Source organism: Labrus mixtus, chromosome 4 (assembly GCF_963584025.1).
Source record: "Labrus mixtus chromosome 4, fLabMix1.1, whole genome shotgun sequence".
Lineage (NCBI taxonomy): Eukaryota > Metazoa > Chordata > Actinopteri > Labriformes > Labridae > Labrus > Labrus mixtus.
In genome coordinates this window covers 8,398,553-8,425,823 of record NC_083615.1, presented here as the reverse complement: position 1 = coordinate 8,425,823, position 27,271 = coordinate 8,398,553, and the positions used below count along the sequence as shown (strand labels likewise).

Below are 27,271 nucleotides of genomic sequence, written 5' to 3'. Positions count from 1 at the left end.
ACGTCAATTGAGGGGTCCTGCATGAACGGATGTCTCCACGTGAGAGTATCAACAGCATGATGGCTTGCATGTAAATTCGTCCCTCAACTCAACTTTTTTGGTGTTTCTTGGATATTGAACAACAGCCGCAGTGCGCGTGTGCCTGAAGGTAATGAGGGGGTCTTTGTATTTATATTTTTAGTCCCACTTTAATCCTCTGCTGACTTTCACTCTCAGTTGTTTTTGTAGTTTATCTCCAACGAGTCTGTAGTCCTTAGTCAAACAATGAACATATCTTTTTTTTTTTACCGTCTGTGATGTAACTACCATCGCAGATATTAACCTTTGGTTGTTAAAGCAGTCCTAAATGTGATTCTTGTGATGTAGCAGTGAGACGATGGCGACAGTACGCAAGAAGGTTGACAACCGGATTCGTGTCCAGATCGAGAATGGAGTCGCTCTGCAGCACCGGACCATGTTTGTGGTGGTGGGAGATCGTGGGAGAGATCAGGTAATATTTACTTCCTTTTCACACAGGCTGCCTCATCAATATCAGGAGGGTGTTAATGTTGCTGTGTGTCACACATTTTATACATCTACAATTCACTTAGCAGAGGCTTTTATCCAAAGCGACGTACATCAGAGAGTAAGTACAACACAAGCGAGGATCTAGAAAAAAAGGGAACAATGTCAGTAAGAGCAAACGATCAGCTTTGAGTCTGATTGGACACACAGGTGCTGACAGGAAGTGACCAGAGGCAAAGCACAACATTGACGGCAGTTCTTGAGAGCTCTAATCAGTATAGAAACCATCATCAATAATATGGAGACCATCATCATTAAGTTAGTAGGTATTCATGAAAGAGCTGGGTCTTTAGCTTTTTCTTAAAGGTGCAGAGGGACTCATTCCACCACCGGGGGGCGACAGAGGAGAAGAGTCTAGTCAGCGTCTTAGGACCTTGTTGTGAAGGTTGGATCAGACGCCTTTCATTGGCAGAGCGTAGTGGGCGGGAGGGTGTGTAGACCTGGATGAGAGAGTTAAAGTGAGGAGGAGCCGTTCTTGTAAGCGAGCAGCGGCGTTTTAAATTTGATTATGTCAGTAAGTATAATCAATTCAATCCTCCTCTGATCCAGGTTGTCATTCTGCATCACATGCTGTCCAAAGCCAGCGTCAGAGCGCGACCCTCTGTCCTCTGGTGTTACAAGAAAGACCTGGGATTCAGCAGGTGGGTGCATCTCCTCTCACGGATATCTATTTTTGATATATATATTTTTTTTTTAAATAAATATTGTGTTATGTGATATGATTGTCCATAAATGTCTGAAACAGCAATCGCAAGAAGCGCATGAGACAGCTGCAAAAGAAGATCAAAACTGGCACATTGAATCTGAATCAGGACGATCCGTTTGAACTATTCATTGCTGCAACCAACATCCGCTACTGTTACTACAACGAGACACACAAGATCCTCGGAAACACCTACGGCATGTGTGTCTTGCAGGTAAGTTGCTCCTTCTTTTTTTTTTTTTACTCAATATTAACACAGCTGGCATGAATAACAGGAAACAAACACAATAGTTGTTTCATTCTATTGAGGCACAATCCAAAACAGGTTTGGATCCGTTGATGTAGATCATGATAACAGCAATGTAGCTGATATATATTTTGACTCTCAAAGCCTTTGTTTTCTGTCACACAGGATTTTGAAGCTGTCACTCCCAATCTCTTGGCAAGAACAGTTGAGACTGTAGAAGGAGGCGGTATCGTGGTGCTGCTGCTGAGGACGATGAACTCTCTGAAGCAGCTGTACACGATGACAATGGTAAGTCTGTATAACAACATGTTCAATTCTCTAATTCTTGTTCGGTGGATTTGGGATCATTCTCTTCTCTTCCTGCAGGACGTTCACTCTAGATACCGCACTGAGGCTCATCAGGATGTGGTGGGAAGGTTTAATGAGAGGTAACTTGGATTTGTGGCAGTTTTAGTCATTGGAGTGACATTTGAATAATTTGATTAACATTTGCTTTATTTTTTTTCTAGGTTCATTCTGTCTCTTTCATCCTGTAAAAACTGTGTTGTCATTGATGACCAACTCAACATCCTGCCCATATCCAGTCACATGGCAAACATAAAGCCTGTTCCTCCAAAGACTCAGGTATCTACATGAGATTAGAAACAAGTTTGACAATCGCTTAATTATTTTATCTTGCAAATCTATGAAAAAGGGGGATGACACTTACTGGTGACAGTAACTCCAATGTGGGGATTTTCACTATAATCTTTTAAAAAAACATTTTAAAGTAAATACCATAGGTTGTAGACCTAAACTCTCTTTACCATTGAGACAGTATGAAATGCATTTTTTTGCCTTTGCAATTCATTTTATCAACTAAAAATGACCTCCAAACATGTGAAAGAAGATTGAAAAGATAAATTGGTCGTCACTTGCACCTTAAATCTCTCAGTGTAAATATACAACAATTTAAACACATTTCAGTGCTTATTTGTGCAAAATGTATAAACACATTTACCCTGTTTTAGCCTTTGTTCTTTGCACTGACCGCCTGCCTGAAAAGTGAAACTTTTGACCCTTTTAAACAAACCATTGCCTGCTCAGGCCTTTGGCCATTACTCGTTTTGTTTTTTTTACTGTGTGAGGACTTTAAGCTGTTTAGGCAGAGAACTAAAGTGAATTGCTCCTTGACTTAGTTTAGCATCTTAAAACCTTCTTATTTTCAGTGGTCTGGTCTGTAAATAAAGTTTCTGACCAGTAGTTTGATCTCATACAGGAGGACGGTTTGTCTCCGCGAGAACAGGAGCTAAAGGATCTGAAGGAGTCCCTTCAGGACACTCAGCCTGTGGGTGTGTTAGTGGATTGCTGCAGGACCATGGACCAGGTAAGAAAGTGTCCATAAAGAGAACTTTCAAATATTTAGAATTTTGTACATCTATGAATTCATTTCATAGATCGTTATGATTTCAGGAAACCAACACTTTTGAGTTTAAAGATCATTTCAGTGTTCCCAAAAGGATAAACCTCAGTGGTCATACGGTTCTCTAAAGTCCTGATTCATGTGCTTTTCATGCTCTCATGCTTGTCCTGACAGGCTAAAGGTGTGTTGAAGTTCATTGAGGCGATCTCAGAGAAGACTCTGAGGAGCACCGTGGCTCTCACTGCAGCTCGAGGTCGAGGCAAATCTGCAGCTCTGGGGCTGGCTGTGGCTGGAGCTGTGGCTTTTGGGTACAGTTTATAATGTCTTATACCAGTTTTGTCTATTGTATGTTCTGTAACTTTTTACTGACGAATGCCCGACTTTCTTCACAGCTACTCCAACATCTTTGTAACCTCGCCGAGCCCAGACAACCTCCACACCATGTTTGAATTTATCTTCAAAGGCTTCGATGCTCTGCAGTATCAGGTAGGCTGCCTGAGAGCGTATCAGAGAGTGTATGATCACACTTTGAGCACACTTGGCTTCATATCCCCTCTCTCTTTGGTTTGTAGGAGCATCTTGACTATGAAATCATCCAGTCTTTGAATCCAGAGTTTAACAAAGCCGTGGTACGGGTGAACATCTTCAAAGAGCATCGTCAGACCATTCAGGTAAAAAAAAAAAAAAAAGACGAGACCACACCTCTCCACTACGTGTTGTCCAAACAGTAAGAGAACAGATCTGACCCCCCCCCCCCCCCGCTCTTGTGACCTGCAGTATATCCACCCTGGTGATGCAGTGAAGCTCGGCCAGGCGGAGCTGCTGGTCATCGACGAGGCTGCAGCCATCCCCCTGCCTCTGGTTAAGAAACTTCTGGGGCCTTACCTGGTCTTCATGGCCTCCACCATCAACGGGTACGTTTAAGCCAGCTAATATTTACATCACCAATAACCTCCATACTAACATTTTTAGAAAAAGGTTAATCCATTTTCAGACGTGTGATAGTACTCTGTCAAATCGTTAATTGCTTTCTAATTTCAGCATTTGTTCTTTTCCTTTCTGACACTGTTTTAATTCCCCTTTGCAGGTATGAAGGCACCGGGCGCTCCCTCTCCCTCAAACTGATTCAGCAGTTGAGGCAGCAGAGTGCAGACAGTCAGCAGAACATGTCTGCAGAGAACAGGACCTCCACTACAGCAAGGCTGTCGGCAGGTAAACATCGCAGGGTTTACAATAGCAGTATTCAACATGCCTTCATGTTATGGAGGCGCTGTCGTGGAATCGTACTCTGAAAAGGGCTAATGACTGTTCAGAAAGCTCACTAACTCATGTGTGGAGGCTGTGGTCCTCCAAGCGGGCGACCCAGGTTCAAATCCGACCCGTGGCTCCTGTCCTATCTCTGAATAAAGGCACAAAAAAAAAAAAGTCTTCAGAAAGTTCACTAGCTCATGACTGACTGCTGTACTTGTCTCCCTGCATAGCTCGCTGTCTCCATGAGGTTTCTCTCCAAGAGTCCATCCGGTACGCTCCAGGGGACGCTGTAGAAAAATGGCTGAACGACCTTCTCTGTCTGGACTGTTTGAACATCCCCAGACTCATTTCGGGCTGCCCACTCCCACAGACGTGTGACCTGTATCCTTCAAGTACTTTAAAGTACTTAAAACTACTGCTCATACTTTAGACGTTAACTTGGCTTGATAATTAAGTAAAAAAAAAAACTTCAGTCCTCGGATCTAAGATGCATTTAAAATATTTATTAAAAAAAAATTCTAACAGTGGGAATTGACCTGACATGTTTTTTTTTAACTGCCAGTCAAATCCTCATAGTTACACTTTTTTTGTATCACACTTTTGTCCATGTATGTCTAAATGTGTCTTGCCATTTGTGAAGTTTTTCCTTAGCCCACACTGTCCAGATATTACGTGAACAGAGACACACTGTTCTGTTATCATAAAGCATCTGAGGCTTTCCTGCAGAGGCTGATGGCCCTTTACGTGGCATCTCACTACAAGGTAAATTCATCAGTTTGTATGTACACAACGTGTTAGAGGAGCCTAACGTCCTGTCTGCTGTGTGTGTTCATTTGTTGACTTCTTTTTTTTCTTTGGATGGAAGAATTCACCAAACGATCTGCAGATGTTGTCTGACGCTCCGGCCCATCACCTCTTCTGCCTGCTGCCCCCGGTTCCTCCCACACAGAACTCTCTGCCTGAGGTGCTGGCTGTGGTGCAGGTAAAAGCAGCTTCACTTAGTTCTTAACTGTATCTTCATGTGTTGATAAGAGGCCTCTCCCAAGAATTCTTTAGAAAGACTGTGTTTTTCTTTTCTTTATTATCCACCAGTCTGTTATTCCCTTCCTGAAGTTTCTGCAAATAGTAATAGGTGAATATCGTCCTGGCTTTTTTAAAATGTGTTCCTCACTACAAATGTTTGTGTCTTTGGTACCTCAGGTGTGTCTTGAGGGAGAAATATCTCGACAGTCCATCCTGAACAGTCTGTCCAGAGGAAAGAAGGCGTCTGGTGACCTCATCCCCTGGACTGTGTCAGAACAGGTACACGCTGTCTTCAAAACTGTTTCTTTCTTTAACCCCTACAGCTCACATTTCCACCGTGCAATAACAACCTCTCTGCTCTCTTCCTTCCAGTTCCAAGACCCGGAGTTCGGCGGCCTCTCTGGAGGCAGAGTGGTACGGATCGCCGTCAATCCAGACTATCAAGGGGTAAGAACTCCCAAAGACCTTAGGCATGTATTTGACACGTCCTCATCTGATCTGGATTCATGGCATGTAACTGTTTTACCAACCTCTTCACCAGATGGGCTACGGCTCCAGAGCTCTCCAGATGCTGCAGATGTACTATGAGGGCAAGTTTCCCACCATGGATGAGAGCACACACTCCAATCACAATGAGATCACCTCGATCAGCAATGAGGTAACACGATTGCATCATGATTGTATATACAGCTGTAGTCTGAAGACATCAAATGCTCTAATAAGGATTACATAAAAGTACAATAAGCAGGGATGTGATTGGCAAAGGACAGGAAAATAAATCAGCTACTAGCTGCACAAAACAATTAAAAGAACATTAAAAGTTTCATCAGAAAAAAATATTATAAATGTTTAGACAAAAGAATCCACCTTTCATGACAGCCCCATAAAATACCTTTTATCTTTGTCAATAAACGATTAGGAAATGATTTTTTTTTTGTACTTAACATGTGAAATCACACCTCAATCTTTGCACCTAAAAAGCAACCGATCAGTAGACATCTGAGTCTCTTTCTGTGATCACCGGCAGAGCTTACAGACGCTACTCGCAACATGAAGGCGAGGGGTAAACAGTGAGAGCAGATCATCAGCTGCTTTATTTGATCTTAGAAGGGGATCTTATACGGATACAAAAAAGGAAAAAATCCAGTAAGGTCCTGAATTAGACGAGGAAGATGAAAGGCAATAATAATAACAGTATCCCTGTTGATGTGTCTCGTTGTCCAGGCTGTCAGTCTGCTGGAGGAGGTGGTCACTCCACGGAAGGAGCTCCCCCCTCTGCTGCTGAAACTGAGTGAGAGGAGAGCGGAGAGACTCGACTATCTGGGAGTATCTTACGGCCTGACTGCACAGCTGCTCAAGTGAGTTTCAGTTCATTACGGATAAAGTAAGGTCATTGTAATATCTTCACAGATTAGAAATGTCATGGACTGTTTTTTTTTTTTTTTTGCAACCTCAAAGGTTCTGGAAGAAAGCCGGTTATACTCCAGTCTACTTAAGACAAACCCCTGTGAGTAAAATAACTGATGATTTTTCTGTTTGAATGTCTTGTCGTTGTCTCATGCTGTTTTCATTGATCTTTGTGTGGTCGTATCTAGAATGACCTGACAGGGGAGCACTCCTGTGTGATGCTGAAGGAGCTGAACACAGATGAAACCCCCGAGCAGAGCCAGTGGCTGTCTGCCTTCTGGAAAGGTACATTTGTACAACTTCTCCTGTGCTGCATCCTGACACATGATTTCTTTAAACCGGTCGTCGTCTGACTGAAATGGATTTGTTTTTTTCTGCAGATTTCCGCCGGCGCTTCCTGTCTCTCCTCTCCTACCAGTTCAGCTGCTTCCACCCGAGCCTGGCGCTCAGCATCCTGCAGAATAAAAAGTCCAAGGAGGAGACGAGCAGTAAGACCCCTCTACTTGCTCACTTATTCAGATTTCCCTCCGTGTCGAACAGAGCTGAACTGAACCGTCTCTCACTTTCACAGCAATCAGTAGCTCCGAGATGGCTTCCCATTTCAGCCCCTACGACCTCAAACGTCTGGAGCTGTACTCGAGGAGCATGGTGGACTACCACCTCATCATGGACCTGGTTCCAACAGTAGCACGCATGTTTTTCCTCAAGCAGCTCGGTGACCTCTCCCTCTCAGCCGCGCAGTGTGTACGTTTCCCCTGTCGGTTGCGTCTTCAGTTTTGAACTTAGTTTTATTGTCAAGCTTTGTAACGGCCTCTTTTCTCTTTTTAGGCGTTACTGCTGGGCGTTGGGTTGCAGCACAAATCAGTGGACCAGCTAGAAAAGGAAATTGAGCTCCCAAGCTCGCAGCTCATGGGCCTTTTCAACCGTCTGATCCGGAAACTTGTGCAAGTATGTCCTCTGTTGGAATTCAAAAGATATGCAATCAAACGGAAAAAAAAAAATCTGCAAAAATATGAATACTTCCTAATTCCTAATGTGGCCTTTACTCTCCCAGGTCTTCACCAGCATCCAAGAAAAAGCTATTGAAGCAGAGATGGCCACTACCAAAGATGTTTCCATGGAGCCGACTGTTAGAAGCCTTAACGATGATCTGGTACATGGTTTGATTTGAATTTTGAAATTGCTCGTTTTTAGCTCTCAGGTTGAAATGTTTTGGTTTTCTGTTGTATATGAAGCATTTTTCTTATACAAACTCTTATTCCAGAAAAAGTGGATTTATTTTTTCTCAGAAAATATTTAATAAACATATTGATCAATGGTGGAAAAGGGTAATTTGCATCCACCTTTTTTGAGGGCAGAAATGTTGAAGAATGTTTTTTTTTTTTAAACTAACAGACTGAAGCTGCAAAGGAGTTTGAGGAGAAACACAAAGAGGATGTTGAGAAAGTAAAGGAAATGGACCTGGAGGAGTGAGTATGAGGCCTCGGGAAAGCCTTTTGAATATATTATGTACATGGATCTAAATGTACATGGGAGTTTTTACTGTATTGGCAATGATTTGATTTGTGTGTGTACAGGTACAAGATCCGTGGGGACGATGAGGAATGGGACCAGGTGTTGAAGAAAGCAGGAGGCACGGCTATCGTCAGCATCAAGAGGTGCAGTTTCAGCATTGATCCTTTCAGTTGTGTGTGTGTGGTTGTTTGGTCAATGCAGAGTATTATAACAGAGTGTTTTATTGCACACAGTGATAAGAAGAGGAAGTATGAAGGGGGAAATGCCAACCCAAGCAATGGGACTCCCCAACAGGGGAAGCTCAAAAAGAAGGAAATGCAACATGGGAAGTTCAAGAAGAACAAGGACCAGCATGGAAAGTTTGGAAAGAAAGTGCGACAGTAACCGTGCTGCCTGTACTGGACAGCGTGTGTGCACGAAGAAGCATCAACATGATCCCTTTGGATATCTTAGCTGGACTTACAGATGCTGAAGATCACCCAAAAGACTGGCTTAAGATGTTTATTCTCATAGCTGTTTTTTTTTAATTATACCAAGGTTTCTATTACGTTTGTTGGTTTGATTTATGACATCATTTAACAGCAGATACACGTTAGACTTCCCTTTTTAGTTGATGTAACAATTTCTACAAAGACTTGTAAAAAAGTTAATGGAAATATTTTTGTAAACTATTATTTGAGGTAAATATCTGGCTTTAGGTGTCACTAGACGGGTTCACTGTTCACTTGAACACCTGAGGCTTTAGATCAATCCACTCCTGTCTGAGCTGCTGTTTCACGTCGTCCGGTGCAAAGATACAGTTAATGGCCTGCTGGGACAGCTTCCACACAGCTTCACGACTGAGACCGAACGTGGAGGCTGCCAGCTGATATTCCTGAGACAAGTCCGTAGAGAAGACTCCTTTATCGTCAGTCTGTAATGTGACAGAGAATAAAAATCATTCATGGGAACTCTGCTGTAATTATACCTGTCATAGAATGAAGTTATTTTCAGTAACACAATGGGAGATACTACTACTTCATACAAAAAGTCAAGTCATTTCATCCTCTGCTGCATAAATATTGATAATTTAAAAATAACTTTCAAGCCAAACTAATAAAACTGCGACATTAAAACAGCTGTAGCTCCCCTTTTAAAAAGCCAATACACAAAAATAAAGACTTCATGTTTACTTTCAGAACTTTACACTTTCATGTTTTGCACAAGTTGTGTACCAAGAAATCTCCGCTAACTCGCATAGTCTGGTTATTTCTCTGCACGTGTTTTGTGGCTATTTGAAAAGTTTTGTTGAATGAAAAGGTGTCAGTCGATGCTGTTTTATAATGATCGAAGAAAGGCAGCCATAAAGTAAAACTTTGCTACCAGTCCTGAAGCTGGCGTTAGTTGTCATATTGGTATATACTGTCTGAACATTTTAAAGACGATACAAAAAATGCAAAGACTTACACAAATGACACTCGGATGTCCTAAATTGTACCAGTATTTGAAGTGATGTTCAGAGTAGCAGGGTACAGTCTGTCCCTTGACGTTTGAGGTCAGGCATAACTCTGCAAGAAAACAAGCTGAGAAATTACAACCCAGACACTGGTCAGTGCACGACACAGAAAAACGAAGACTAATGTAATCTCGGTCTTACCCAGAGGTATGTTGTTCTTTAGCACTTTATCAACAAGACCTTGGGATCCACCCACTTCTGGATGCAAGAAGGTGCCGTGACCGATCCTGTCCGGAGGAAGATCCAACAGCAGGTCTGTCTCCTCCAGCTGTGACGCTACCTGCAGCAGATGTGGTGACGTCAGAGCACTCATGGGTAATGTAAGTACAGGTAACATTAAATATGTTGTGGTCTTACTTCTGAGAGGTGCAGTGACAGCTTCAGTCCACAGTTCTTTGCCCTCTGCAGAGCAGGAAGCAGGTCTTTGCCATGGCCAACCTGAATACAAAACGACATTAAATGAACATCCATGTTGAATTAAAAAACCAATGACAAAGCTCCCATCATGAGAAACATTTATTTATGACCCAACTGAATGACTATTTACAAGGTTTTGATATCATTTTCTGGTGTTCTGAAGCTTACGTTTACAGTAAGTCTCTTTCAGTGTTTTTCAATAATTGGTGCAGTTTTCTTTTCTAGAAGCCCCAGACTCTCCGACTGACCGTTGGATCTCCACTGAGGTCGAGTCCCACCACCAAACCATCAGAGCGCAGCATGAACTCCTCGGCCAGCTTCACCGTCTCAATGGCGACCTCAGTCCCATTTCTGCGGTCAATTGCTACCAGAAACCTGAGAAAGACAAATGGGCATATAAACCTGCACCACTGTTTCTAATTACATTATAACCATAGTTAAGTATTGTGATATTATTTGTATTTTTTTTTTTTTTTTTGGGGGGGGGGGGGGGGGGGGTTAACAGTTAATGCTAGATGCCTACCTCACATCGATGTCTAACCCATCACTCTTAGACTGTTGGATGGCTTTTATGACAGTTTCAATGTATCTCTTTTTTGTTAATCCTAGGAGAAAGAGAGAAAACGTTGAAGACTACGGTGAGGCAAATCCTTTCCAAGTGTGTCTCACGCCATCATTATCCCCCATTGTTCACATGATGGGGCGGCTGTGGCTCAGTCGTCACCTCTCAACCGGAAGGTCGAGGGTCCAATCCCCAGCTGGGCAACATGTCCGATGCGTCCTTGGGCAAGACACTCAACCCTGAATTGCTCACTCTGCTTCGGTGGCGGTGTATGAATGGGATTAGTTACTTCTGATGGATGATACTACATAGCGACCATCACTACCATCAGTGTGTGTAAGGGTGTGACCTGTTGGTGTAAAAGCGCTTTGAGTAGTCGGAAGACTAGAAAAGCGCTACATAAGCTCAAGTCCATTTATCATTTACGCTGACATCCTTACCTGTGTTTTTGTCCTCCCTTGGTGTACTTCTCAGCTCTAGATATTTGACACCATCAGCTGCAAACTCCCTGATAACATCTGTAGCCACCTAGAAAGTAAACAAAGTAACGCCCTGTTGTTGATAATCTGTGGAAAAATAAATGTATCATTTAGTTTTGAATGAACAACCGATCATTACCATCAGGATGTCCTCCTCGGTGTCCACCAGCTGATGTATGATCTTGAAGACTTGAAAACATCTGCGGACAAAGCGAGTCGAGTTTATTTAACTTGGTTTAACAAAAGTTTTAAGTTGCCTGAACACGGATAAACTGCTTGACATTTATCCTAAATGAATATCTACACTTAGCCTATATCAGCTTGTAATGTTAGACGTCATAAAGGAAGTAAGTAGGTGATTAAAATGGTCATTCCTGCAGTAAAACTCACTCATCCAGGGTCCTCCGCTGTCCTTTGCCGATAGCCGTCATGTCGTGTTCAATGTTGAGATGCGGCTTTCTGCTGATCAGTTTCTCGATGGTTTGACTGCTGACAGAGCCATTGAGGTGAGCATGAAGCTCCTGGTCACAGGTGAAACGCTTATGTTAGCATGCAGCGAGCAAAAATGTTACATTTGACTCTTATTTAAACTCAGGAAAACTTCCTTTTTCCTCGACATCGTTACCCAGACATGTTTGGTTAAACTCACCACTTTCGGCAGCTCCCGATAAAAGACATCAGCTTCTTTTTCCATCACAAAGTAAAACCTCGATAGTCTTCAATTCACCGAGTTGACTTCTGTCAGCCACACAAGCCTTTGTTTTCAGGTTTCATTTTCCTGTAGCACTACCGAGTGCAACCTAGATATAGTCCCCCCCCCTTCCTTTTCCCCCTCATAAAGGTTCCGCTACTTCCACTTTCTGAACATTGTTGTAATTCACTTCTTCTCGAGTAAAAAATAAACACTTGTTTTTGACACGATACAGTAAATGGTTCCTGTATTCTAATAAATACATGTATTTGTAAATCATAATGTAAATATCTATAAAATTGTGCAATTAGAGTATTATGAGCAATTCTGAAGTAGCTTTTTACACACTTAATTGGGATAAAATATTATTACTTTCTTGAGTATTATATTGCAAATGCTTAAACAACTTTTAAATAAAAAGGGACTTATAAAACAGAGGCTATAACAAAACAAAATGTTATTATTTTATTTATTAAAAAATAGAAATACGGTCAATTTAATAACATTCTCTTTATTTCAATACGTACAAAATCCTGACATTTTGGTCGAATCCAAACATTCCTACAATGAAACATTTATTGATGTTGGATGGCATATATTCTGCATATGCATTGACTACGTACTGGGGTGGCGTGTTTGCATCATCAGTAGTAAAGGTGACCTTTGTCTAAACTTGTGCTTCGAGTTTGGCAACAAGAGGAATAAAAAAGTAGGCATAAAACATTTCAAATGATAAAACAATCAAAAAAATAGAGCTGCATAATTAAAGATATTTTAACTTAGTCATTTAAAAAAAAAAAATAATTCAACATTCATGTACAATGGTGTACCTGGAAACACTCAAAAATAATACAGCGGGTATATTCCATATCAAAGTTGTATTCCTGCTAGTGAAGGGTCTCTCCTTTTTCAAACAGATGTAATGGATCAAGTAAAGTCAGTCGAATGCAAGAAGTGTCTACATTTTCATAAAACAAAAGATGGCATCAAAATGACAAAGGATATCACTTACAGGATACAAAAGGTTAAGGCACGGTGACACTAAGGCAGCACAATGTTTTCAGACAAGATTCTCAATATGACAGTTAATTATTCACTCTTGATAACCGTACGCAGGAAAACGGGGCAAGTTGCTCCACTGAACTTTGAACAGCTTGTGTTGAGGGACAAAGCTCAGAAACATAACTGTCGACAGTTCGTGAGCAATATTCAAAAGTTAAGTTTTAGATTTTTTGCCAAATAATTTAACCTAACGTCTTTTGAGTTAACCCTAGGTTATTGTCCAGGTAGCCTAAATGAAGGAGGAAGAAAGTCAGTTTGGTGTCTGTTTCTCACAAATCTCTCATTGTTTTTTTCCCATCCCTTGGTTGATATGTTGAAGCCACTCCTTCAACATCTGAAAGCTTGGCCGAGCAGCAGGATCCAGGTTCCAGCACTGTTTCATGATGTTATACACCACTTCAGGACAGCCGTCTGGACAGTCCATTTTGTATCCCTTCTCCACTCGCGGCACAACGTCTTTTAAAGGCTACAGACGGATAGAAAAGAACAGATGTTCATAGGTCAGGGGGACAGGACATAATTTGTTATGGGTTAAGAGTGGAAAGGTGTTACTTTTTGATCCTCGTCTAAAACTAAAGCTCTAAATCTTTATTCATAGTTTATGTCGAGAAAAAAAAAAGATACTTACAATTCTCGGGTAAGGCACTCGACCAAAAGAGTAAATCTCCCAAAGCAATATACCGTAGCTCCAAACGTCTGATTTGGTGGAAAATTTCTTTGGGTAAACAGGAAACCATATTTGTTATATTATTATATGATATATATACATAATATATATGCATGCTATCAGTGCCTGTAAACTGCACTGCACCTTTTCCCTGAGGGCCTCTGGGGAAGTCCACTTCACAGGAAGCTTTGCTGTATCCTGAGTGGAAGAGGCCTCTTTGGTCAGACCGAAGTCACTGACTTTGGCGATGTTGTCGTCCGACACCAGAACATTGCGGGCTGCTAAGTCTCTGTGGACAAAGTTATTGGCTTCAAGGTACTCCATGGCTTCACAGACGTCTCTGTGAAAGTACAAGGTGAGATGAAAGTTTCAAATCTGGAGGACAAAGCAAAGTCAACGTCTAATGACACATTGAGGAGTTTCTTGCCTACACTGTTTTTTCTGCTGCTATTTCTGACAAAAGGCTGAAAAACATTGTGCTATTGGAAATTCAGACCCTAATAGTAATTACAAGATAACACATTTAGGCAGACATTCTGCTACAGCAGCCATACTAGCATCATGTTTAAAAAAATATCATAAGCTAAGAGCATGCTCAAATTCTGATGTAATTAAATACCAATGTTCTTTTGGTCTAATTCTTACTTATACTTGTTTGTCTGCACTGCTAATTCAGTTGCAAAATTCATTCCACTACACATTTGTATATTTTCTTTCTACCGCAGCCGGAGTCGTTTTTGACAAATCTCTAACTAAGCACAAAATACAAGACATGTTCCACGGTGCCCTTAGTGGTCGAAAAACCCCACAGTCTATTTGTCATACAGTAAATGTTGTTGTAGCCAATGTCAATCATACTCACAGTGTAAAATTAAGGAGAGCATCTCCACCAAGTACAGTCCGGCCTCTGGATCGTAGGTAGTCAACCAAACAGCCCTGTCAAACACAAACACGTGACGTCTTTTTAACAGGACTCTGGTTGTGATGATAAACATTCAGGCAAGACAGCTGAACACCTACCTTGGCCATGTACTCAGTTACTATAAACAGGCTTCCTTTCTCCTCTACAATCACTCCCAGCAGCTGCACCAGGTTATTGTGCCTGAGTTGCCTGAGGAAAGAGAGGCAGATGGACATATTCATGCAGGTTTACATGTTCATACGATACACTTTATTGTCCGCTGGGGGAAATCTCCGCACATACACAGTATAGCTGCCTCCACTGTAGAATTAATACATAAAAAGAAGTTGGTAAAAGCTCATCCTCAGAGTAGAGGATGTGAGTCAGGTCAAATAATAATCTCTGTGTGTGTCTGAGAACAGAGGGTTCATATACTGGCTGCAGGGAGACATTTTCAGTCCTTGCTCGTTTATTTATTTTTTATTTTTTTTAAAGACAAATACACAGTGAAAGAAAGTTGTTTTTTCTTACGTCATGACAGAAGCTTCTGCGATAAAGGCCTGCGCTGTGGCATCGTGTTTTATGCACTTCACAGCTACTTTAGTCCCTCTGTAGTCTCCCACCATTACATCTGGAACGATCAGAACAGGAACACTGAGTTATATCAGTGAAAAAACACTTGTGGCGCCCTAAGCTGAACAAAATTAGACATATTAGCTGGACATGTTAAGGTTCAGTTATCTTATGTATAACATTAAGCACTGTTGTTCATCCTATATCCTAATACAACCACAACAAACCCCTTCACCTAAACCAAACAGGACATTAGGGAGTTTTTTCCAAGTGTAAGAAGTCATTGACCTGCAGGTATTAAATGATGTGAGTGAGTTTACATCGTGAAGATTTTCCTTGACTTTTATCAAAACTTTATATATTTAATTTTTGTTTACAATGTACATAAACTGCAACATGTTGGGCCTATAATAACAAATACACATAAACAGGTCAACTTGTACAATGCAGTGCAAACTTTTCTTAAGTTGTTTGTTAGATCCTGAAGACACTTACCTCCAAACTCTCCTTTGCCGATAACCTGCTGCAGTTTGAGTTCTTTTCTGTTCATGGACCAGCCACCTGTTGGACATTTAAAGAGGAAACAACATGTTGAAACAAAACAGGCTCATACATGCTTCTCATAAACACAGAGGCTACAATGATATAGTTGCACTAATAGTAAAATTATTATGTACCCCTGGAAAACTCATCCTGAGCGGCCACCGTCCCCTCCTCCACCTTTGGCTTTATTAGTTTGGTGCACAGGCCATCTGCATCTTTGGTGTAGTGCTACAACGACAGCAAAAGCAAGAAATAGGTAGGATTGAAATAAAGTGATACAAGATTACCCCATTCTCAAGAGTAAGTTTGAAGCACCTTATAGAAGAAAACGTTTTTCACTAGAGGAGGTAAAACAGAAGAAGCAACTTCAGTTCTTCAATATCTCAAGGACAAGCTGCTTTATTAAATACTCATTGAATAGTTCCCACCTTTTTTGGTGCTGATGCAAATATAAGATAACAATCTATTGGTAACATACTAAGAAATGCATCACAGTTAAGTAAAAAACAACCTCAGCACAAGCAGTGCTTAAACCGACCAATAGAGGGCTGTGTTATCTAATAAACAAAAGGTTAAACAGACGACTGAGAAGGTTTTGCCTTAAAGAGTTCTCACTGAACTTTCACATACCGTTCTTTTTCACCCTGTAGAGTTTAAAGTATTCTGCTGTTCAAAATAAGCAACCCAAAGAGTCAGATTAAGAGTAAAATGTCCGGTGTCACTTAGAGTTAAGGTGTCTAAACGTCAGCACACTGTAACTCTTCCTCTTTGACACTTCCTGTTCAGTATTTGTTCCAGGAACTGTATGTGGTCTGTGTGGTAGGAGAGAGTCACACTGACTCTAGAACAGGAAAGTAAAACTTCACATACAGTGGAGTAGACCAAAGCTCTATTTTCACCCAGAGAAACCGTATTTATAAATCAAAACCTAATTTTATGACTTACCTCGACCAGCTGCATGAGGTTTTCAAAGAAGGCCTCGTCATCGATAGTTAGCTTGCTGTTGTTGTAGATGATGCGGTAGTGCTCCACCTTGCCATCACAGCTCACACACAGGGTGTAGTCACCGGGGAAGTTGGTGCTCTCTCGCACCAAAAACAGGCCTGTTTCAGGAGGGTTCAGCAACTGCTCTGCCTGTTCCCGCGTTATCTTCCCATGAAACCATCTATGAGTAGCAGAACCAGAGAGAGAGACAAATAACCGTCACCAACACTAAAGTGAAATAAAATGTTGATGTGAGCATGGAAAAAAACAAACAAATGATAGAAAACTACTTAGAACGTTTCTGTTCCTTTCTTTCTGCCTCAGCTACAAAGCGTGTAATGGTACGTTCAGTTACCAGATTAAAAGTTGTACCATGCTTTAAACCAATGCAGTCTAGTAAAACAATTCTACCATGAAACCTAATGTTCAGCCTTTGTTGAAACTGTTTTGCAGTTACAGGAGCGTAGAATAACTTTGACAAATACTTTTTTCTGATCATTTTTCCAACCCGTTTTTTGTCAGTGAGGATAGACTGAATATCAAAAACACTGCTCAGTATGAGCCGATCCCATTCAAAAGCAAAATGAAGGCTCAAAATTTCACTTTAAGTTGGATCACCTCCTCTAACATATTGTTTACTCCTGAATATTTTAGATAAATTAACAGAATTACAGATTACAACTCTGCATAATGTTCAAAAGTTCCTGCGTTTATCCCTGTCGACTAGCCGGAATTTCATACTACTCTACTTATATAGTCTACTGTAGTTTATAGTCCACTCTATAGTCTACTGTAGTTTATAGACCACTCTATAGTCTACTGTAGTTTATAGACCACTCTACAGTCTACTGTAGTTTATAGTCCACTCTACAGTCTACTGTAGTTTATAGTCCACTCTATAGTCTACTGTAGTTTATAGACCACTCTACAGTCTACTGTAGTTTATAGTCCACTCTACATGTGACTGTAGTTTATAGTCCACTCTATAGTCTACTGTAGTTTATAGTCCACTCTATAGTCGACTGTAGTTTATAGTCCACTCTACAGTCTACTGTAGTTTATAGTCCACTCTATAGTCTACTGTAGTTTATAGTCCACTCTACAGTCTACTGTAGTTTATAGTCCACTCTATAGTCTACTGTAGTTTATAGTCCACTCTACAGTCTACTGTAGTTTATAGTCCACTCTATAGTCTACTGTAGTTTATAGTCCACTCTACATGTGACTGTAGTTTATAGTCCACTCTATAGTCTACTGTAGTTTATAGTCCACTCTATAGTCGACTGTAGTTTATAGTCCACTCTACAGTCTACTGTAGTTTATAGTCCACTCTATAGTCTACTGTAGTTTATAGTCCACTCTACATGTGACTGTAGTTTATAGTCCACTCTACATGTGACTGTAGTTTATAGTCCACTCTATAGTCTACTGTAGTTTATAGTCTACTGTAGTTTATAGTCCACTCTACATGTGACTGTAGTTTATAGTCCACTCTACAGTCTACTGTAGTTTATAGTCCACTCTACAATCTACTGTAGTTTATAGTCCACTCTACAGTCTACTGTAGTTTATAGTCCACTCTACATGTGACTGTAGTTTATAGTCCACTCTATAGTCTACTGTAGTTTATAGTCCACTCTACAGTCTACTGTAGTTTATAGTCCACTCTACAATCTACTGTAGTTTATAGTCCACTCTACAGTCTACTGTAGTTTATAGTCCACTCTACAATCTACTGTAGTTTATAGTCCACTCTACAGTCTACTGTAGTTAATCTAATAATACTTCAACACTGTAGTCAGAACAGGCTGGTGCTGGAAGTTAAGTTTCTGTAAATTGACTGAAGGGTCTGAACGTATTTCAGAAAGCCACACCTTTTCAAGTTTCATGCCAGCAAATGAGTTGTGGATTTTTTTTTAGGTTTAAACAGGACATAATGTCGCTGAGGGTGTATCTACCTGTCCACATTTCCAGATGAAACGTGATTCATAAAGGGGGCAGTGTGTGCAGTTGAGCCTATGCATACAGTAGTTAAACAGAATCCTGGTGTTCTTCCTCTTAAGTGTGTGATGTGTTTGTACACTTTTTATAAAGATCATGCACTGTTTATAAATCAGGCCCTAGATCTGAATTCCTGCTGGTGACGCAAGAAATACTGTTGGGATCTATTTTGGTCTTGTTAATGATTATTTTCCGTTGGCCATTTACAAATGTTGATCTATCCTTGTTCAGTGTATTTCATCATGCAGTTATTATACTCAAATAATCCCTTTACATAAAAACACAAATACCGTCCTGGAGATCCAGTGAAATAGATTACAGTCATTTGCATAATTTCACTTTGACCAGTTTCATTTTAAGGAGGCCACAGCATACAGTAAATTCAATGACATGTGGCTCTGTGAAGAAAACTAGCATTCAATATTGCACAGAAAACCATGTTGGAAAGCTATACAAAGTTTATTCCACAAAAACTGGAGAAACAGATTGTTGAAGAAGATATACTTTAAGACCTTCATTACCAAAATATAATATTTCAAACATTCCATTCAGTCTCCAATCAGAGTTTCCTAGATCATCTTTAAAACCTGACTCTTACGTTCAACATAAACCATAATAATAATGACTCCACTATTTGTGTGTGTCATATTACACATTATAACTGATAATAATATTGGGTTGATAAGGCTAACGGTAACTAAAACAGAGCTCTAATGCCTACTTATTTTAGTCGTACCATGTTTAATAAGTGCTTCTATCACTAGATGTTGATCCTGATTGCTGATTGGTAGGATTGCTTTTATAAAGTCATCAGAGTTCTATGATTAAGGACTTTATGAATAAACCTTTCATTCATACAAAATGTGCCCTGACTTGCAGACGGAAGCCTGTCATGCAGAGAAAAAAAAGCGATTTCAGAGATTACTTCGGTCTGTCTGAAATAGAAAAGCAACAACAGGAAACTGCAGCGTTCATGTAAGGCTTAGCTGGAAACAGACACGAGTGCTGTGCAATTTCAACACAGCCTGTCCAACTGTGGTCTCCATTCACATAACTGAAGCATCACCGCCACAACAAATAGGCCATCTGCTGTCAGCAACCACACAGCCATGAGAAGAAGGCAAAGATATGCTATTTCAGCCATCGCACAACCTTCTGAGATCATGACATCAGATACATAAATCCTCTAATTGAATGAGGTGTAAGATTACATTAGGCATCAGAAATAATTAAAGCATAATAATCGGTGTACTCACGGCATTAGGCTCAGCTTGCCTCCAGATCTCACACCTTCCCTTTTCTGAACATAGTTGGCTGGAATTGTTCCCTCCTGACCTGCAGCATTTTTTGCTTTGTACCAGTTTGGATCCTAAAACACAGAAATATTCTAATGTCTGTTTGCAGTTTTTATAAAAAACCATGAAGGTATGTTATATGTTTAAAAGAAAGCAAATAACGGACAAAAGAAAAAAAAACTGTATTTATTCAGAGCCGGTACAAACTTAGGGAAAAATCTAAAGCAGAGATGTGTGTCTGTCAAAGGGGTTAACTCGAGGAACAGTTGTGACAATGACTTAAAAAGGTGTAGTTCTCTAGGTATATTTAAAAATGTTGAAAATCGGGTAATAAACATAAAAACAAATGCAACATTGAACATTTTACCTTTGTGACAATAACAATAGTCAACACATCTCCTTTGTTGAAGGGCAGGTCCTGCTCTGATGTACCTTTAAAGTTGTACCTGGCCACACACTCTGTGCCCTGCGGCCACGGAGTCTGTGAAAGGACATGTGTTGTATTATAAACGAATACTATTATCAGACGTGTTTTCTTACATTTCTACTGTTGTCACTCGTCTTACCTGGACCTCTGTCATGGTGAGGCGGTTGAATCCTGTCACAGGAGATTTTCTCTAGATGCTACCATTAGAGCTGGTACACGCCCCCACAAACGCATACAGTACCTATGAAGAAAAACAGATTGAAGTAAGTTTGACACCCCCGCTTCAGAGATATTCACTTGACCATCAATACATTTTTAATGAAGACTGAGTGAATTCACACTAGTTCATAGCAGACAACTCAGCAGAAAGATTGGCATCAGATCCAACAGCGGCAGTAAAAAATAACTCGCTGATACAAAAAGCAGAACTAACAAGTTTTCTGTTTTTAAATAGCACTTTCACAACTGGGGCAGAATGTTTCCATGACGCAGGGAATTAGTGTTAACATGAAACACAGATTTTAAGCCCAGAACTGTACATTAAAATACAGTTTGGAATTATATTCTATATAATATATATAAATATATATATATATATATATATAATCAAATAAATCATGATTAACTACTTTTGTATTCTGTATGTGAACCCAGTTCTTCTTGACCAAAAATTGACACAAGTTGCTTCTCCAGCTTAGCTCCACAGACAGGACCTCGTATGAATCAAGATAGCTCACTTCAACCCCGGAATGCAAACTTGTGGTGAGATCTGACCAGGCCTGAGGGACTCATCCAGCCCTGTGTTTCTCTACGTCAATAAAGCAACCACTGTGGCACTAGCAGCAACCTTAGGCCTGAATCACCCAGAGCAGTGTTTCCATGATACATGCACAACAAATCAGAGCAGAGGCGTTTCAATGAAAAAGATGAGCTATGGATTAAGTCATGCTAAAAAAATTAAAAAAATAAAAACCCTTACTTACATCCTCTCATCCTGTATCAGTTCCCATAGAGGAGTGAAGTGCTCAGGGAAAACCGTGGCTCTCATACATCTGTCACTTCACAAGAGGTCACGTCCTCTGACATGTGCTATCACTGTACTCTACTTCCTGTATGAGCGCGCACATTTAGAATACTTCAACATAAGGGGCGGCGGACTTCTTAGAACATGAAAGATACAACAGATCCTCTGCTGATATTACTATCAAAACTCTTCACTGTAGAAGAACGTTACATTGAAAATATCGCACATCTGGAGAAATAACCTGACACTAAATGTGAGTCTGCAAACTCTCATGTGTCCCAGAGAGGACTGGACGATGAGGATGTGGTGGAGGTCGTCCCCTGTGGCGTTCTGCAGCTGGTTTTCTGTATAGAGGAACACGTTTTCCCAGTGCAGATGCTCATAACAGGAAAAGAAGAGAGCGCAGCAAAGCGAGCAGATTTTTGTGGTCTTAATGACTCAAACTGAATGATACCAAAACAATTTACCCTGCTGCCAAGAATTTTTCGATTTTCTCCTTCAACCAGTTTTCCATCTTGTGGCCCATCAGGTGTATCCTGTGACGCCTGTTCAAATACAACCCCGGGGTAACAGCTGACATTACTTTAGTTTAAATCTATTAACTAATCTATTAATTGAATTTGCAAATGTATACTTCAACTTTGACTGATACCTGACTGTGGAGAGTTTTTACTTTGTAGATAACTACACTGCAATAACATCTGTGGACTGTGTAGTCTGATGACCAGCACTTTATATTTACCGCAGTCAAACTGTATATCTATTACTACTACATCACTATGACTGTATACGGTGCGTTGTCATTCTCTATATTAAGCCACTTAACAATAAAGAATAATAGCATGGCAGAGGGTATTACTGCTACTTAGTGAGTACTTACTGGTTTCCTTTGTAATACTTCCTTAATTTTAATGATGTCAAATATCTTAAGTACTGCTTCCTTCACTGATAGACTATAAATGTGTCTGCTAACATTATATGATAATGTATCAAACCATTTCTGAGATATTTCCATCTAATTCACAACGCCAATGTGCTGCTGGCACTAAAAGAAAAGTTCAGGGATCAACAAAGTTAATATACAGTAGTTCACACTCTGTTGACAATGAATTTATGTACAAAACGTGCCATTCCTAGAGCCGTGCTGGTAATGTGGCTACAAACTCATGAAATGTAATCCTCTAACCAAAGCCTTTGTAGAAGCAGGAAGTCGTGCCCAAATCATGCAACTCTTTTGAAGGCAACACATTATGTCTCAACATAGTGTTTGATAAAAGAGCAAGAGTGACCTCATCAAGTGTGGATGAATGGACACAGGGCCATGGTCAACACACAGCAGCTCTTTTTAACTTGTGTGTTTTGGGGGCAGTGAATGCATCTCAGCAGCAGGCCACCGGCAGCTGAGTGAAATGGGACAGAAGTCAGTCACTCATGGTGTCACATTGCATTTTTCCAGAAAACCCTTATGCGGAACTACAGCTTGCTCTTTTCACAAGGCAAGACAAGGCTGCTATTGTGAGTCAGTGAAGTTTCTCCTGATCCCTATGTCTCACTGAGAGCTCATCATCATCATCATCGGTCTGTCCAGTGAGAAGCTCTGGAGGCAGCATTGCTTCATTTCTGCTCGTCTTGAGATTTGATGCGTACTTCACATTTTATTCTGACGAAGAGATGTCGTCTACAACAGGAGTAGTGATGACACTGATGTTACTGAAAGTAACAGGAAACTGAGTGTAAGTTAACACCGAAAAGAGAACGGATTGATTTCATACTATTCAAAGAGGTGTCATATCTGATCCGACCAAGCTCAAAGACATATTATAATCCAGTTTTGCATATTTCTGGTATGAACAACAGTATTGTTGTTATAACCAAACCAGTTAATCAACATTTATCTCTTCTCTTGTGTAAGTCAGTCGCCTGAACTGTAGAAATGAAGAGCAGCCTGACTGCACAAAGCAAGACAGGACAGGAATGTAGAAATATCTTCTCCAGCCTTGTTTGAATCTGCCACTCCCTCTTTGCTATTCCTGCAGACAAGATCTAAGGTGACACCAGCGATTGTGCTTGCTGTTGCAAAATCTGCTGTAATAGAGAAAAGAAAGGAGGGCTTTGAAACTCTGTAACTGAAATCATTACTGGATAGAAACCATCAGCAGGTGAGGTGATGTTTTGAAAATGAAACTGTATGTAAGCAGCCTGAAAGATAGAATGACTTTAAAAGGTAAAATCAGTCACTAAGGATTGAAACAACGCACAGGAAAGAAGAGTCATCTTTGACACCTTTCTTATGTCTGAGTTATTATCACTTTCAATAGAGACATATCTTCTCTTTATGTCGTAAATGCTTTTATCTGAATACATTTGTAAAGCATTAGGAGGTCTATCAAATATTCCCCCCCCCAGGAGATTGAATACAAGAAAAAAGTAAATAGAATGAACATGCCTGCACGAGAACTTTCTTTTTTACCTTATTGCATTCAACTCACATTTGATTTATGGTGGTCATAAAACTTGCCACAGCTCACAGTAAAATTCTCTTTAAACATTGTTGAATTAACTACTTTATGCAATGACCTGTAAAAGATCACATAGAATACCAATAGATAATATACAACAGGATACGATAATAATACTAATAATACTACTACTAATAATAATGATAATAATAATACATTGGTTTTATAAAGTGCTTTTCTGAAAACTCAAAGACGCTTTTGACAAAAAACGACGAGGACAGTACAACAAAGAAGTAATGTGGGGGGGGGAGTTAGTGGTTGTAGGCAGTGATGAAGAGGTGAGTTTTGAGGGATTTCTTGAAGGAGGTGAGTGTAGGGTAGATAAGTAAGGTCTTTTACCTGCTTTTTGTAACATAACAATGAGTAAGGTCTTTTACCTGCTTTTTGTAACATAACAATGAGTAAGGTCTTTTTACCTGCTCTTTTGTAACATAACAATGAGTAAGGTATTTTACCTGCTTCTTGTAAAGTGTCTCGAGATAACACTTGTTATGAGTTGACGCTATACAAATAAAAATTGATTGATTGATTGATTGATAGGGGAGTCTCGGATGTTATTTGGGAGTGAGTTCCAGAGGGTGGGAGCTGCAATGGAGAAGGCCCTGTCCCCCCCAGGACCGATAGTTTGTCCTGCAGGCTGAGAGTGCGGGTGGGAGTATGCCCAGGTAGGGGGGGGGGGAGCCAGGTTGTGAAGGGCTTTGTAGGTGAGGATGAGGAGCTTGAAGTGGATACGCTGGGGGATGGGGAGCCAGTGGAGGTCATGAAGGACGGGGGTTAATGTGGTCTCTGGTGCGGGAGTGTGTGAGGAGTTCTGCATGTATTGGAGCTTCTTGAGTACGATACACTTTGCTCTCCTCTTGAGGAAATTAGTCTTGGACTTTAAGTGCTGAACAGATGTAGCTGCCTATACATGAATATTATTTAATTCAATTAATTAATGAAAGCAAACAATAAGCAACAATCCACATGTAAAAGAAAAGCAAGTACATGTATTTTTGTAATTGGTCACCTATCTATGTAACAGGTACATTTACTCGTTATAATTCAAATATATTTTGCTGATACTCCTGTTGTTTTTACTTAAGTATGATTCTGTATGCAAACATTGTACTTGTATTCAAAAATGTGTGCGTGTTTGTGTTGATACTTCAACAAAGAATCTGAAAATGTCACTGCTGTATATCCTGTAGACTGGAGCGTCACAGCGAGCATCAAGTCTGTGTTGTTTACAAGTCATCCTGCATCCTTCCACTGCATGCCTCTGTGCAGCAGGGGGTTCTGGGTAATTAACCCCTCATGCTGACCATCCTTCCTCGGGATTCCTCTGAGTATTCTTTGATGCTTCTGCCCTTTTTATCACCACATAACAGCATGCTAACTACTTCTCTGGCAAAGCCAATTGTGCAGAACTATGTCAAAGTCAAAGGGCTTCTATCTGGCAGATTTACAAGCCAAAGAGAAAGATTACAGAGAGTTAAAGCTCACCCGTCTAGGTGTGACAGCCTGCAGGTGTTCTTGAGGAGCCTTTAAAGAGAAAACCACCTCTGCCTGAAGACAAACAGCTGGACTTCGCAGCAGCACTGTTCACTGAAACCACTGTCTGCAGGAGAGCGGAAGTATGAGTGCAGTGAGCTTGCAGTACAAGCCGTCATTGTATCACTTTAACAACTGTCAGCTTTGAAAGTGAGACTCTATAACACAAGCAATTCATGCAAATGACATCTAATATACAGTTAGTGTAGCCTACCAACCATAAATAAACAAAACTTGAAGGCCAAGGGGAAAAACCCCCTCGATCCAAAGTTCACTGAAAACAAAGACAGACTTCACATTCATGACACTTAAGGTCGTTGATGATTTAACTGAAGCAACCCCTTCTAAAATAAAATCCCTACATGTTAAAGCTGCCAATGCATAAGCAGACGATGGACACTTCCTTGTTACAATGCTCTGCATATTTGCGCAACCGTGCTCTGCTGATGCAGCCGTCATGCGCCACACATTACAGGAAAGCAGCTGTGCTCGCGTTTCATGGGTTCTCTTCATCTTGTCTCACCAGCTTCAGTCCAACTCTAAAAAAAACAAAAGAGGATCATATACAGTATGGACCACTCTCTCGGGCCGTGCCAGCACCATACTGGCTTCAGTGTTTTGCAGAAAGTTGCTGACCTTTGAAGGAAATTCTGGTAAAGCCGGAGGGGCATCACCCCCGCCCCCCGACCAAAAAAAAAAAAAAGACCCCAAGTGGTCCTCACTTCCTCTCTCGAATAAATAGGCCTTTTTGCCTTCAGTCAAATTTTCTGTTTGAGACTTTCTTTTAGTGCAGTGGTTGCTTTTCCAGAACTGTGATATTTGTTTTACTGATAATGAAATAATGACCGAGGAAAAAATGAATATCAAACTGAGAGGCAATATCATGTAAAGTTCTGCTGCATGTCAAACTTTTAGCAAATGCTTAAAGTCATGGTAATATTTAAAGATCCCCAGGTTCTGCGTCTCAGAATACCATGATCACTATAAATGCTTTCATCAATTTGCAGAATGTATACTGCTGCAAACAAGGAGCCAGAGGAAGCGGCAGAAGTTTGAGGGGGGAGAAAAAAAGGGTATAAATAACTTCAATGGCTGATTATATCATTCATTTCCGCTTTTTATGAAGTCTAATGCACGTTCTTAATAAAAATAAAAAAAACACAATGTGCTGCATGCCTTTCAAGTAGGCCTAGCAGGTTATTGTCACATGTCAAAGACTGCAAACCCCATTTTTCTTTTTTCATCTCAACAGAGCTGTCAGGGACTGCAGTTCAAATGTTTAGTGCGGAGGTAAGCGTTATTAAAACAAAGATAAACAACAGCAGCTTTACTGTATCCGGCTGGTCCTTTTTAAACTACAAGTCTTACCTGTTCGCAATCAATCCCGGTAGATGTAAGGCCAAAACGGGGTGATTTGTTTACTTTCCCACGTCCGTTTTCATCTGAACGACATCAGGCAAATCCTCATTCAAAGCAACAATGTCGAAGCGCAAAAAAAAAACACCACACATACATCAAGCCCTGATGAGGAAGTGAAGTCTGCTTTAGGTGACCCGAAACTTCAGCAGTCCAAAAGTACCTGAATAAAAGCAGGCCGGGTTGTTATTGGTTCGTCTCCTGTCAACATCATCTGGAAAATAGGTCTTTATAATGAAAATGGGAAACTGTTGTACAGACGTAGCCTCACTGTGGTCTCGGCGAAACTTCGGCGGAATTAAAAGCGGCTGGTTTCAGAGGGAAAAAAAAAACACGCGAGAACACAGCTGGATAAAGAAGTGCGGCGGCGACGTGAATACAGTTCAGCCTATAATTAGCGTCAACTTCGGGCAGCCCCACTTTTCCCCGTCAGAAACATTCAAGTTTTTTTTTTTTTTTTTTTGCCCCACCTTGATTTTACATTGCACATGCGCGTTAATGATAAACTAGTCTGGCTAAAAATGGTTCCCCCTAGTCTGCTTGAGTCAAGTTGGTGAAGGAATCTGATCA

General features: G+C 40.6%; 3 protein-coding genes across 4 annotated transcripts in view; 1 reads left to right on the top strand and 2 right to left on the bottom strand.

Moving 5' to 3' along the window:
* On the top strand, positions 1–9,040 carry nat10 (N-acetyltransferase 10). Its single transcript, XM_061035657.1, has 29 exons — positions 1–148; positions 367–490; positions 1,114–1,205; positions 1,310–1,481; positions 1,680–1,802; positions 1,881–1,942; positions 2,024–2,138; positions 2,773–2,880; positions 3,091–3,224; positions 3,309–3,402; positions 3,489–3,587; positions 3,694–3,830; positions 4,004–4,128; positions 4,398–4,548; positions 4,833–4,929; positions 5,033–5,149; positions 5,368–5,469; positions 5,563–5,637; positions 5,732–5,848; positions 6,415–6,548; positions 6,649–6,697; positions 6,786–6,882; positions 6,978–7,085; positions 7,169–7,341; positions 7,426–7,545; positions 7,652–7,750; positions 7,993–8,066; positions 8,175–8,255; positions 8,346–9,040. Exons 2-29 carry the CDS (start codon positions 377–379, stop codon positions 8,494–8,496), a joined length of 3,120 nt encoding a protein of 1,039 aa, XP_060891640.1. The 5' UTR covers positions 1–148; positions 367–376; the 3' UTR covers positions 8,497–9,040.
* Positions 8,600–27,271, bottom strand: part of adal (adenosine deaminase-like) — a 39,221-nt gene continuing 20,549 nt past the window's right edge. The window contains exons 2-11 of the mRNA XM_061035658.1: positions 11,715–11,775; positions 11,456–11,586; positions 11,205–11,265; positions 11,027–11,114; positions 10,548–10,629; positions 10,273–10,399; positions 9,965–10,045; positions 9,749–9,887; positions 9,559–9,659; positions 8,600–9,025 (exon numbers count right to left, since the gene is read on the bottom strand). Coding sequence (XP_060891641.1) covers positions 8,834–9,025; positions 9,559–9,659; positions 9,749–9,887; positions 9,965–10,045; positions 10,273–10,399; positions 10,548–10,629; positions 11,027–11,114; positions 11,205–11,265; positions 11,456–11,586; positions 11,715–11,759 — 1,047 coding nt within the window. The 5' untranslated portion in view covers positions 11,760–11,775 and the 3' untranslated portion in view covers positions 8,600–8,833. The remainder of the gene's footprint in view (positions 9,026–9,558; positions 9,660–9,748; positions 9,888–9,964; positions 10,046–10,272; positions 10,400–10,547; positions 10,630–11,026; positions 11,115–11,204; positions 11,266–11,455; positions 11,587–11,714; positions 11,776–27,271) is intronic.
* Positions 12,212–27,129, bottom strand: LOC132972661 (tyrosine-protein kinase CSK-like). 2 transcript variants are annotated; one of them, XM_061035655.1, is made up of 13 exons: positions 26,654–27,129; positions 20,349–20,450; positions 20,150–20,263; positions 19,744–19,856; positions 16,448–16,667; positions 15,637–15,730; positions 15,455–15,520; positions 14,918–15,017; positions 14,506–14,596; positions 14,348–14,421; positions 13,630–13,825; positions 13,447–13,533; positions 12,212–13,284 (listed from the first exon to the last, which is right to left on the bottom strand). In XM_061035655.1, exons 2-13 carry the CDS (start codon positions 20,361–20,363, stop codon positions 13,099–13,101), a joined length of 1,356 nt encoding a protein of 451 aa, XP_060891638.1. In that variant the 5' UTR covers positions 20,364–20,450; positions 26,654–27,129; the 3' UTR covers positions 12,212–13,098. The 2 variants fall into 2 exon arrangements, with proteins under 2 accessions (XP_060891638.1, XP_060891637.1); XM_061035654.1 differs by lacking the exon at positions 26,654–27,129 and adding an exon at positions 25,238–25,352.

Coding starts and splice junctions, on each gene's coding strand:
- nat10 (XM_061035657.1), top strand. CDS start 377: ATGGCGACAGTACGCAAGAAGGTTGACAACCGGATTCGTGTCCAGATC. Junction 5,150..5,367: donor AGGTGCTGGCTGTGGTGCAG/GTAAAAGCAGCT, acceptor TTGGTACCTCAG/GTGTGTCTTGAGGGAGAAAT. Junction 7,546..7,651: donor TGATCCGGAAACTTGTGCAA/GTATGTCCTCTG, acceptor TTACTCTCCCAG/GTCTTCACCAGCATCCAAGA.
- LOC132972661 (XM_061035655.1), bottom strand. Junction 19,857..20,149: donor CTATTGTTATTGTCACAAAG/GTAAAATGTTCA, acceptor TCTGTGTTTTAG/GATCCAAACTGGTACAAAGC. Junction 14,422..14,505: donor TAACTGAGTACATGGCCAAG/GTAGGTGTTCAG, acceptor TGTGTTTGACAG/GGCTGTTTGGTTGACTACCT.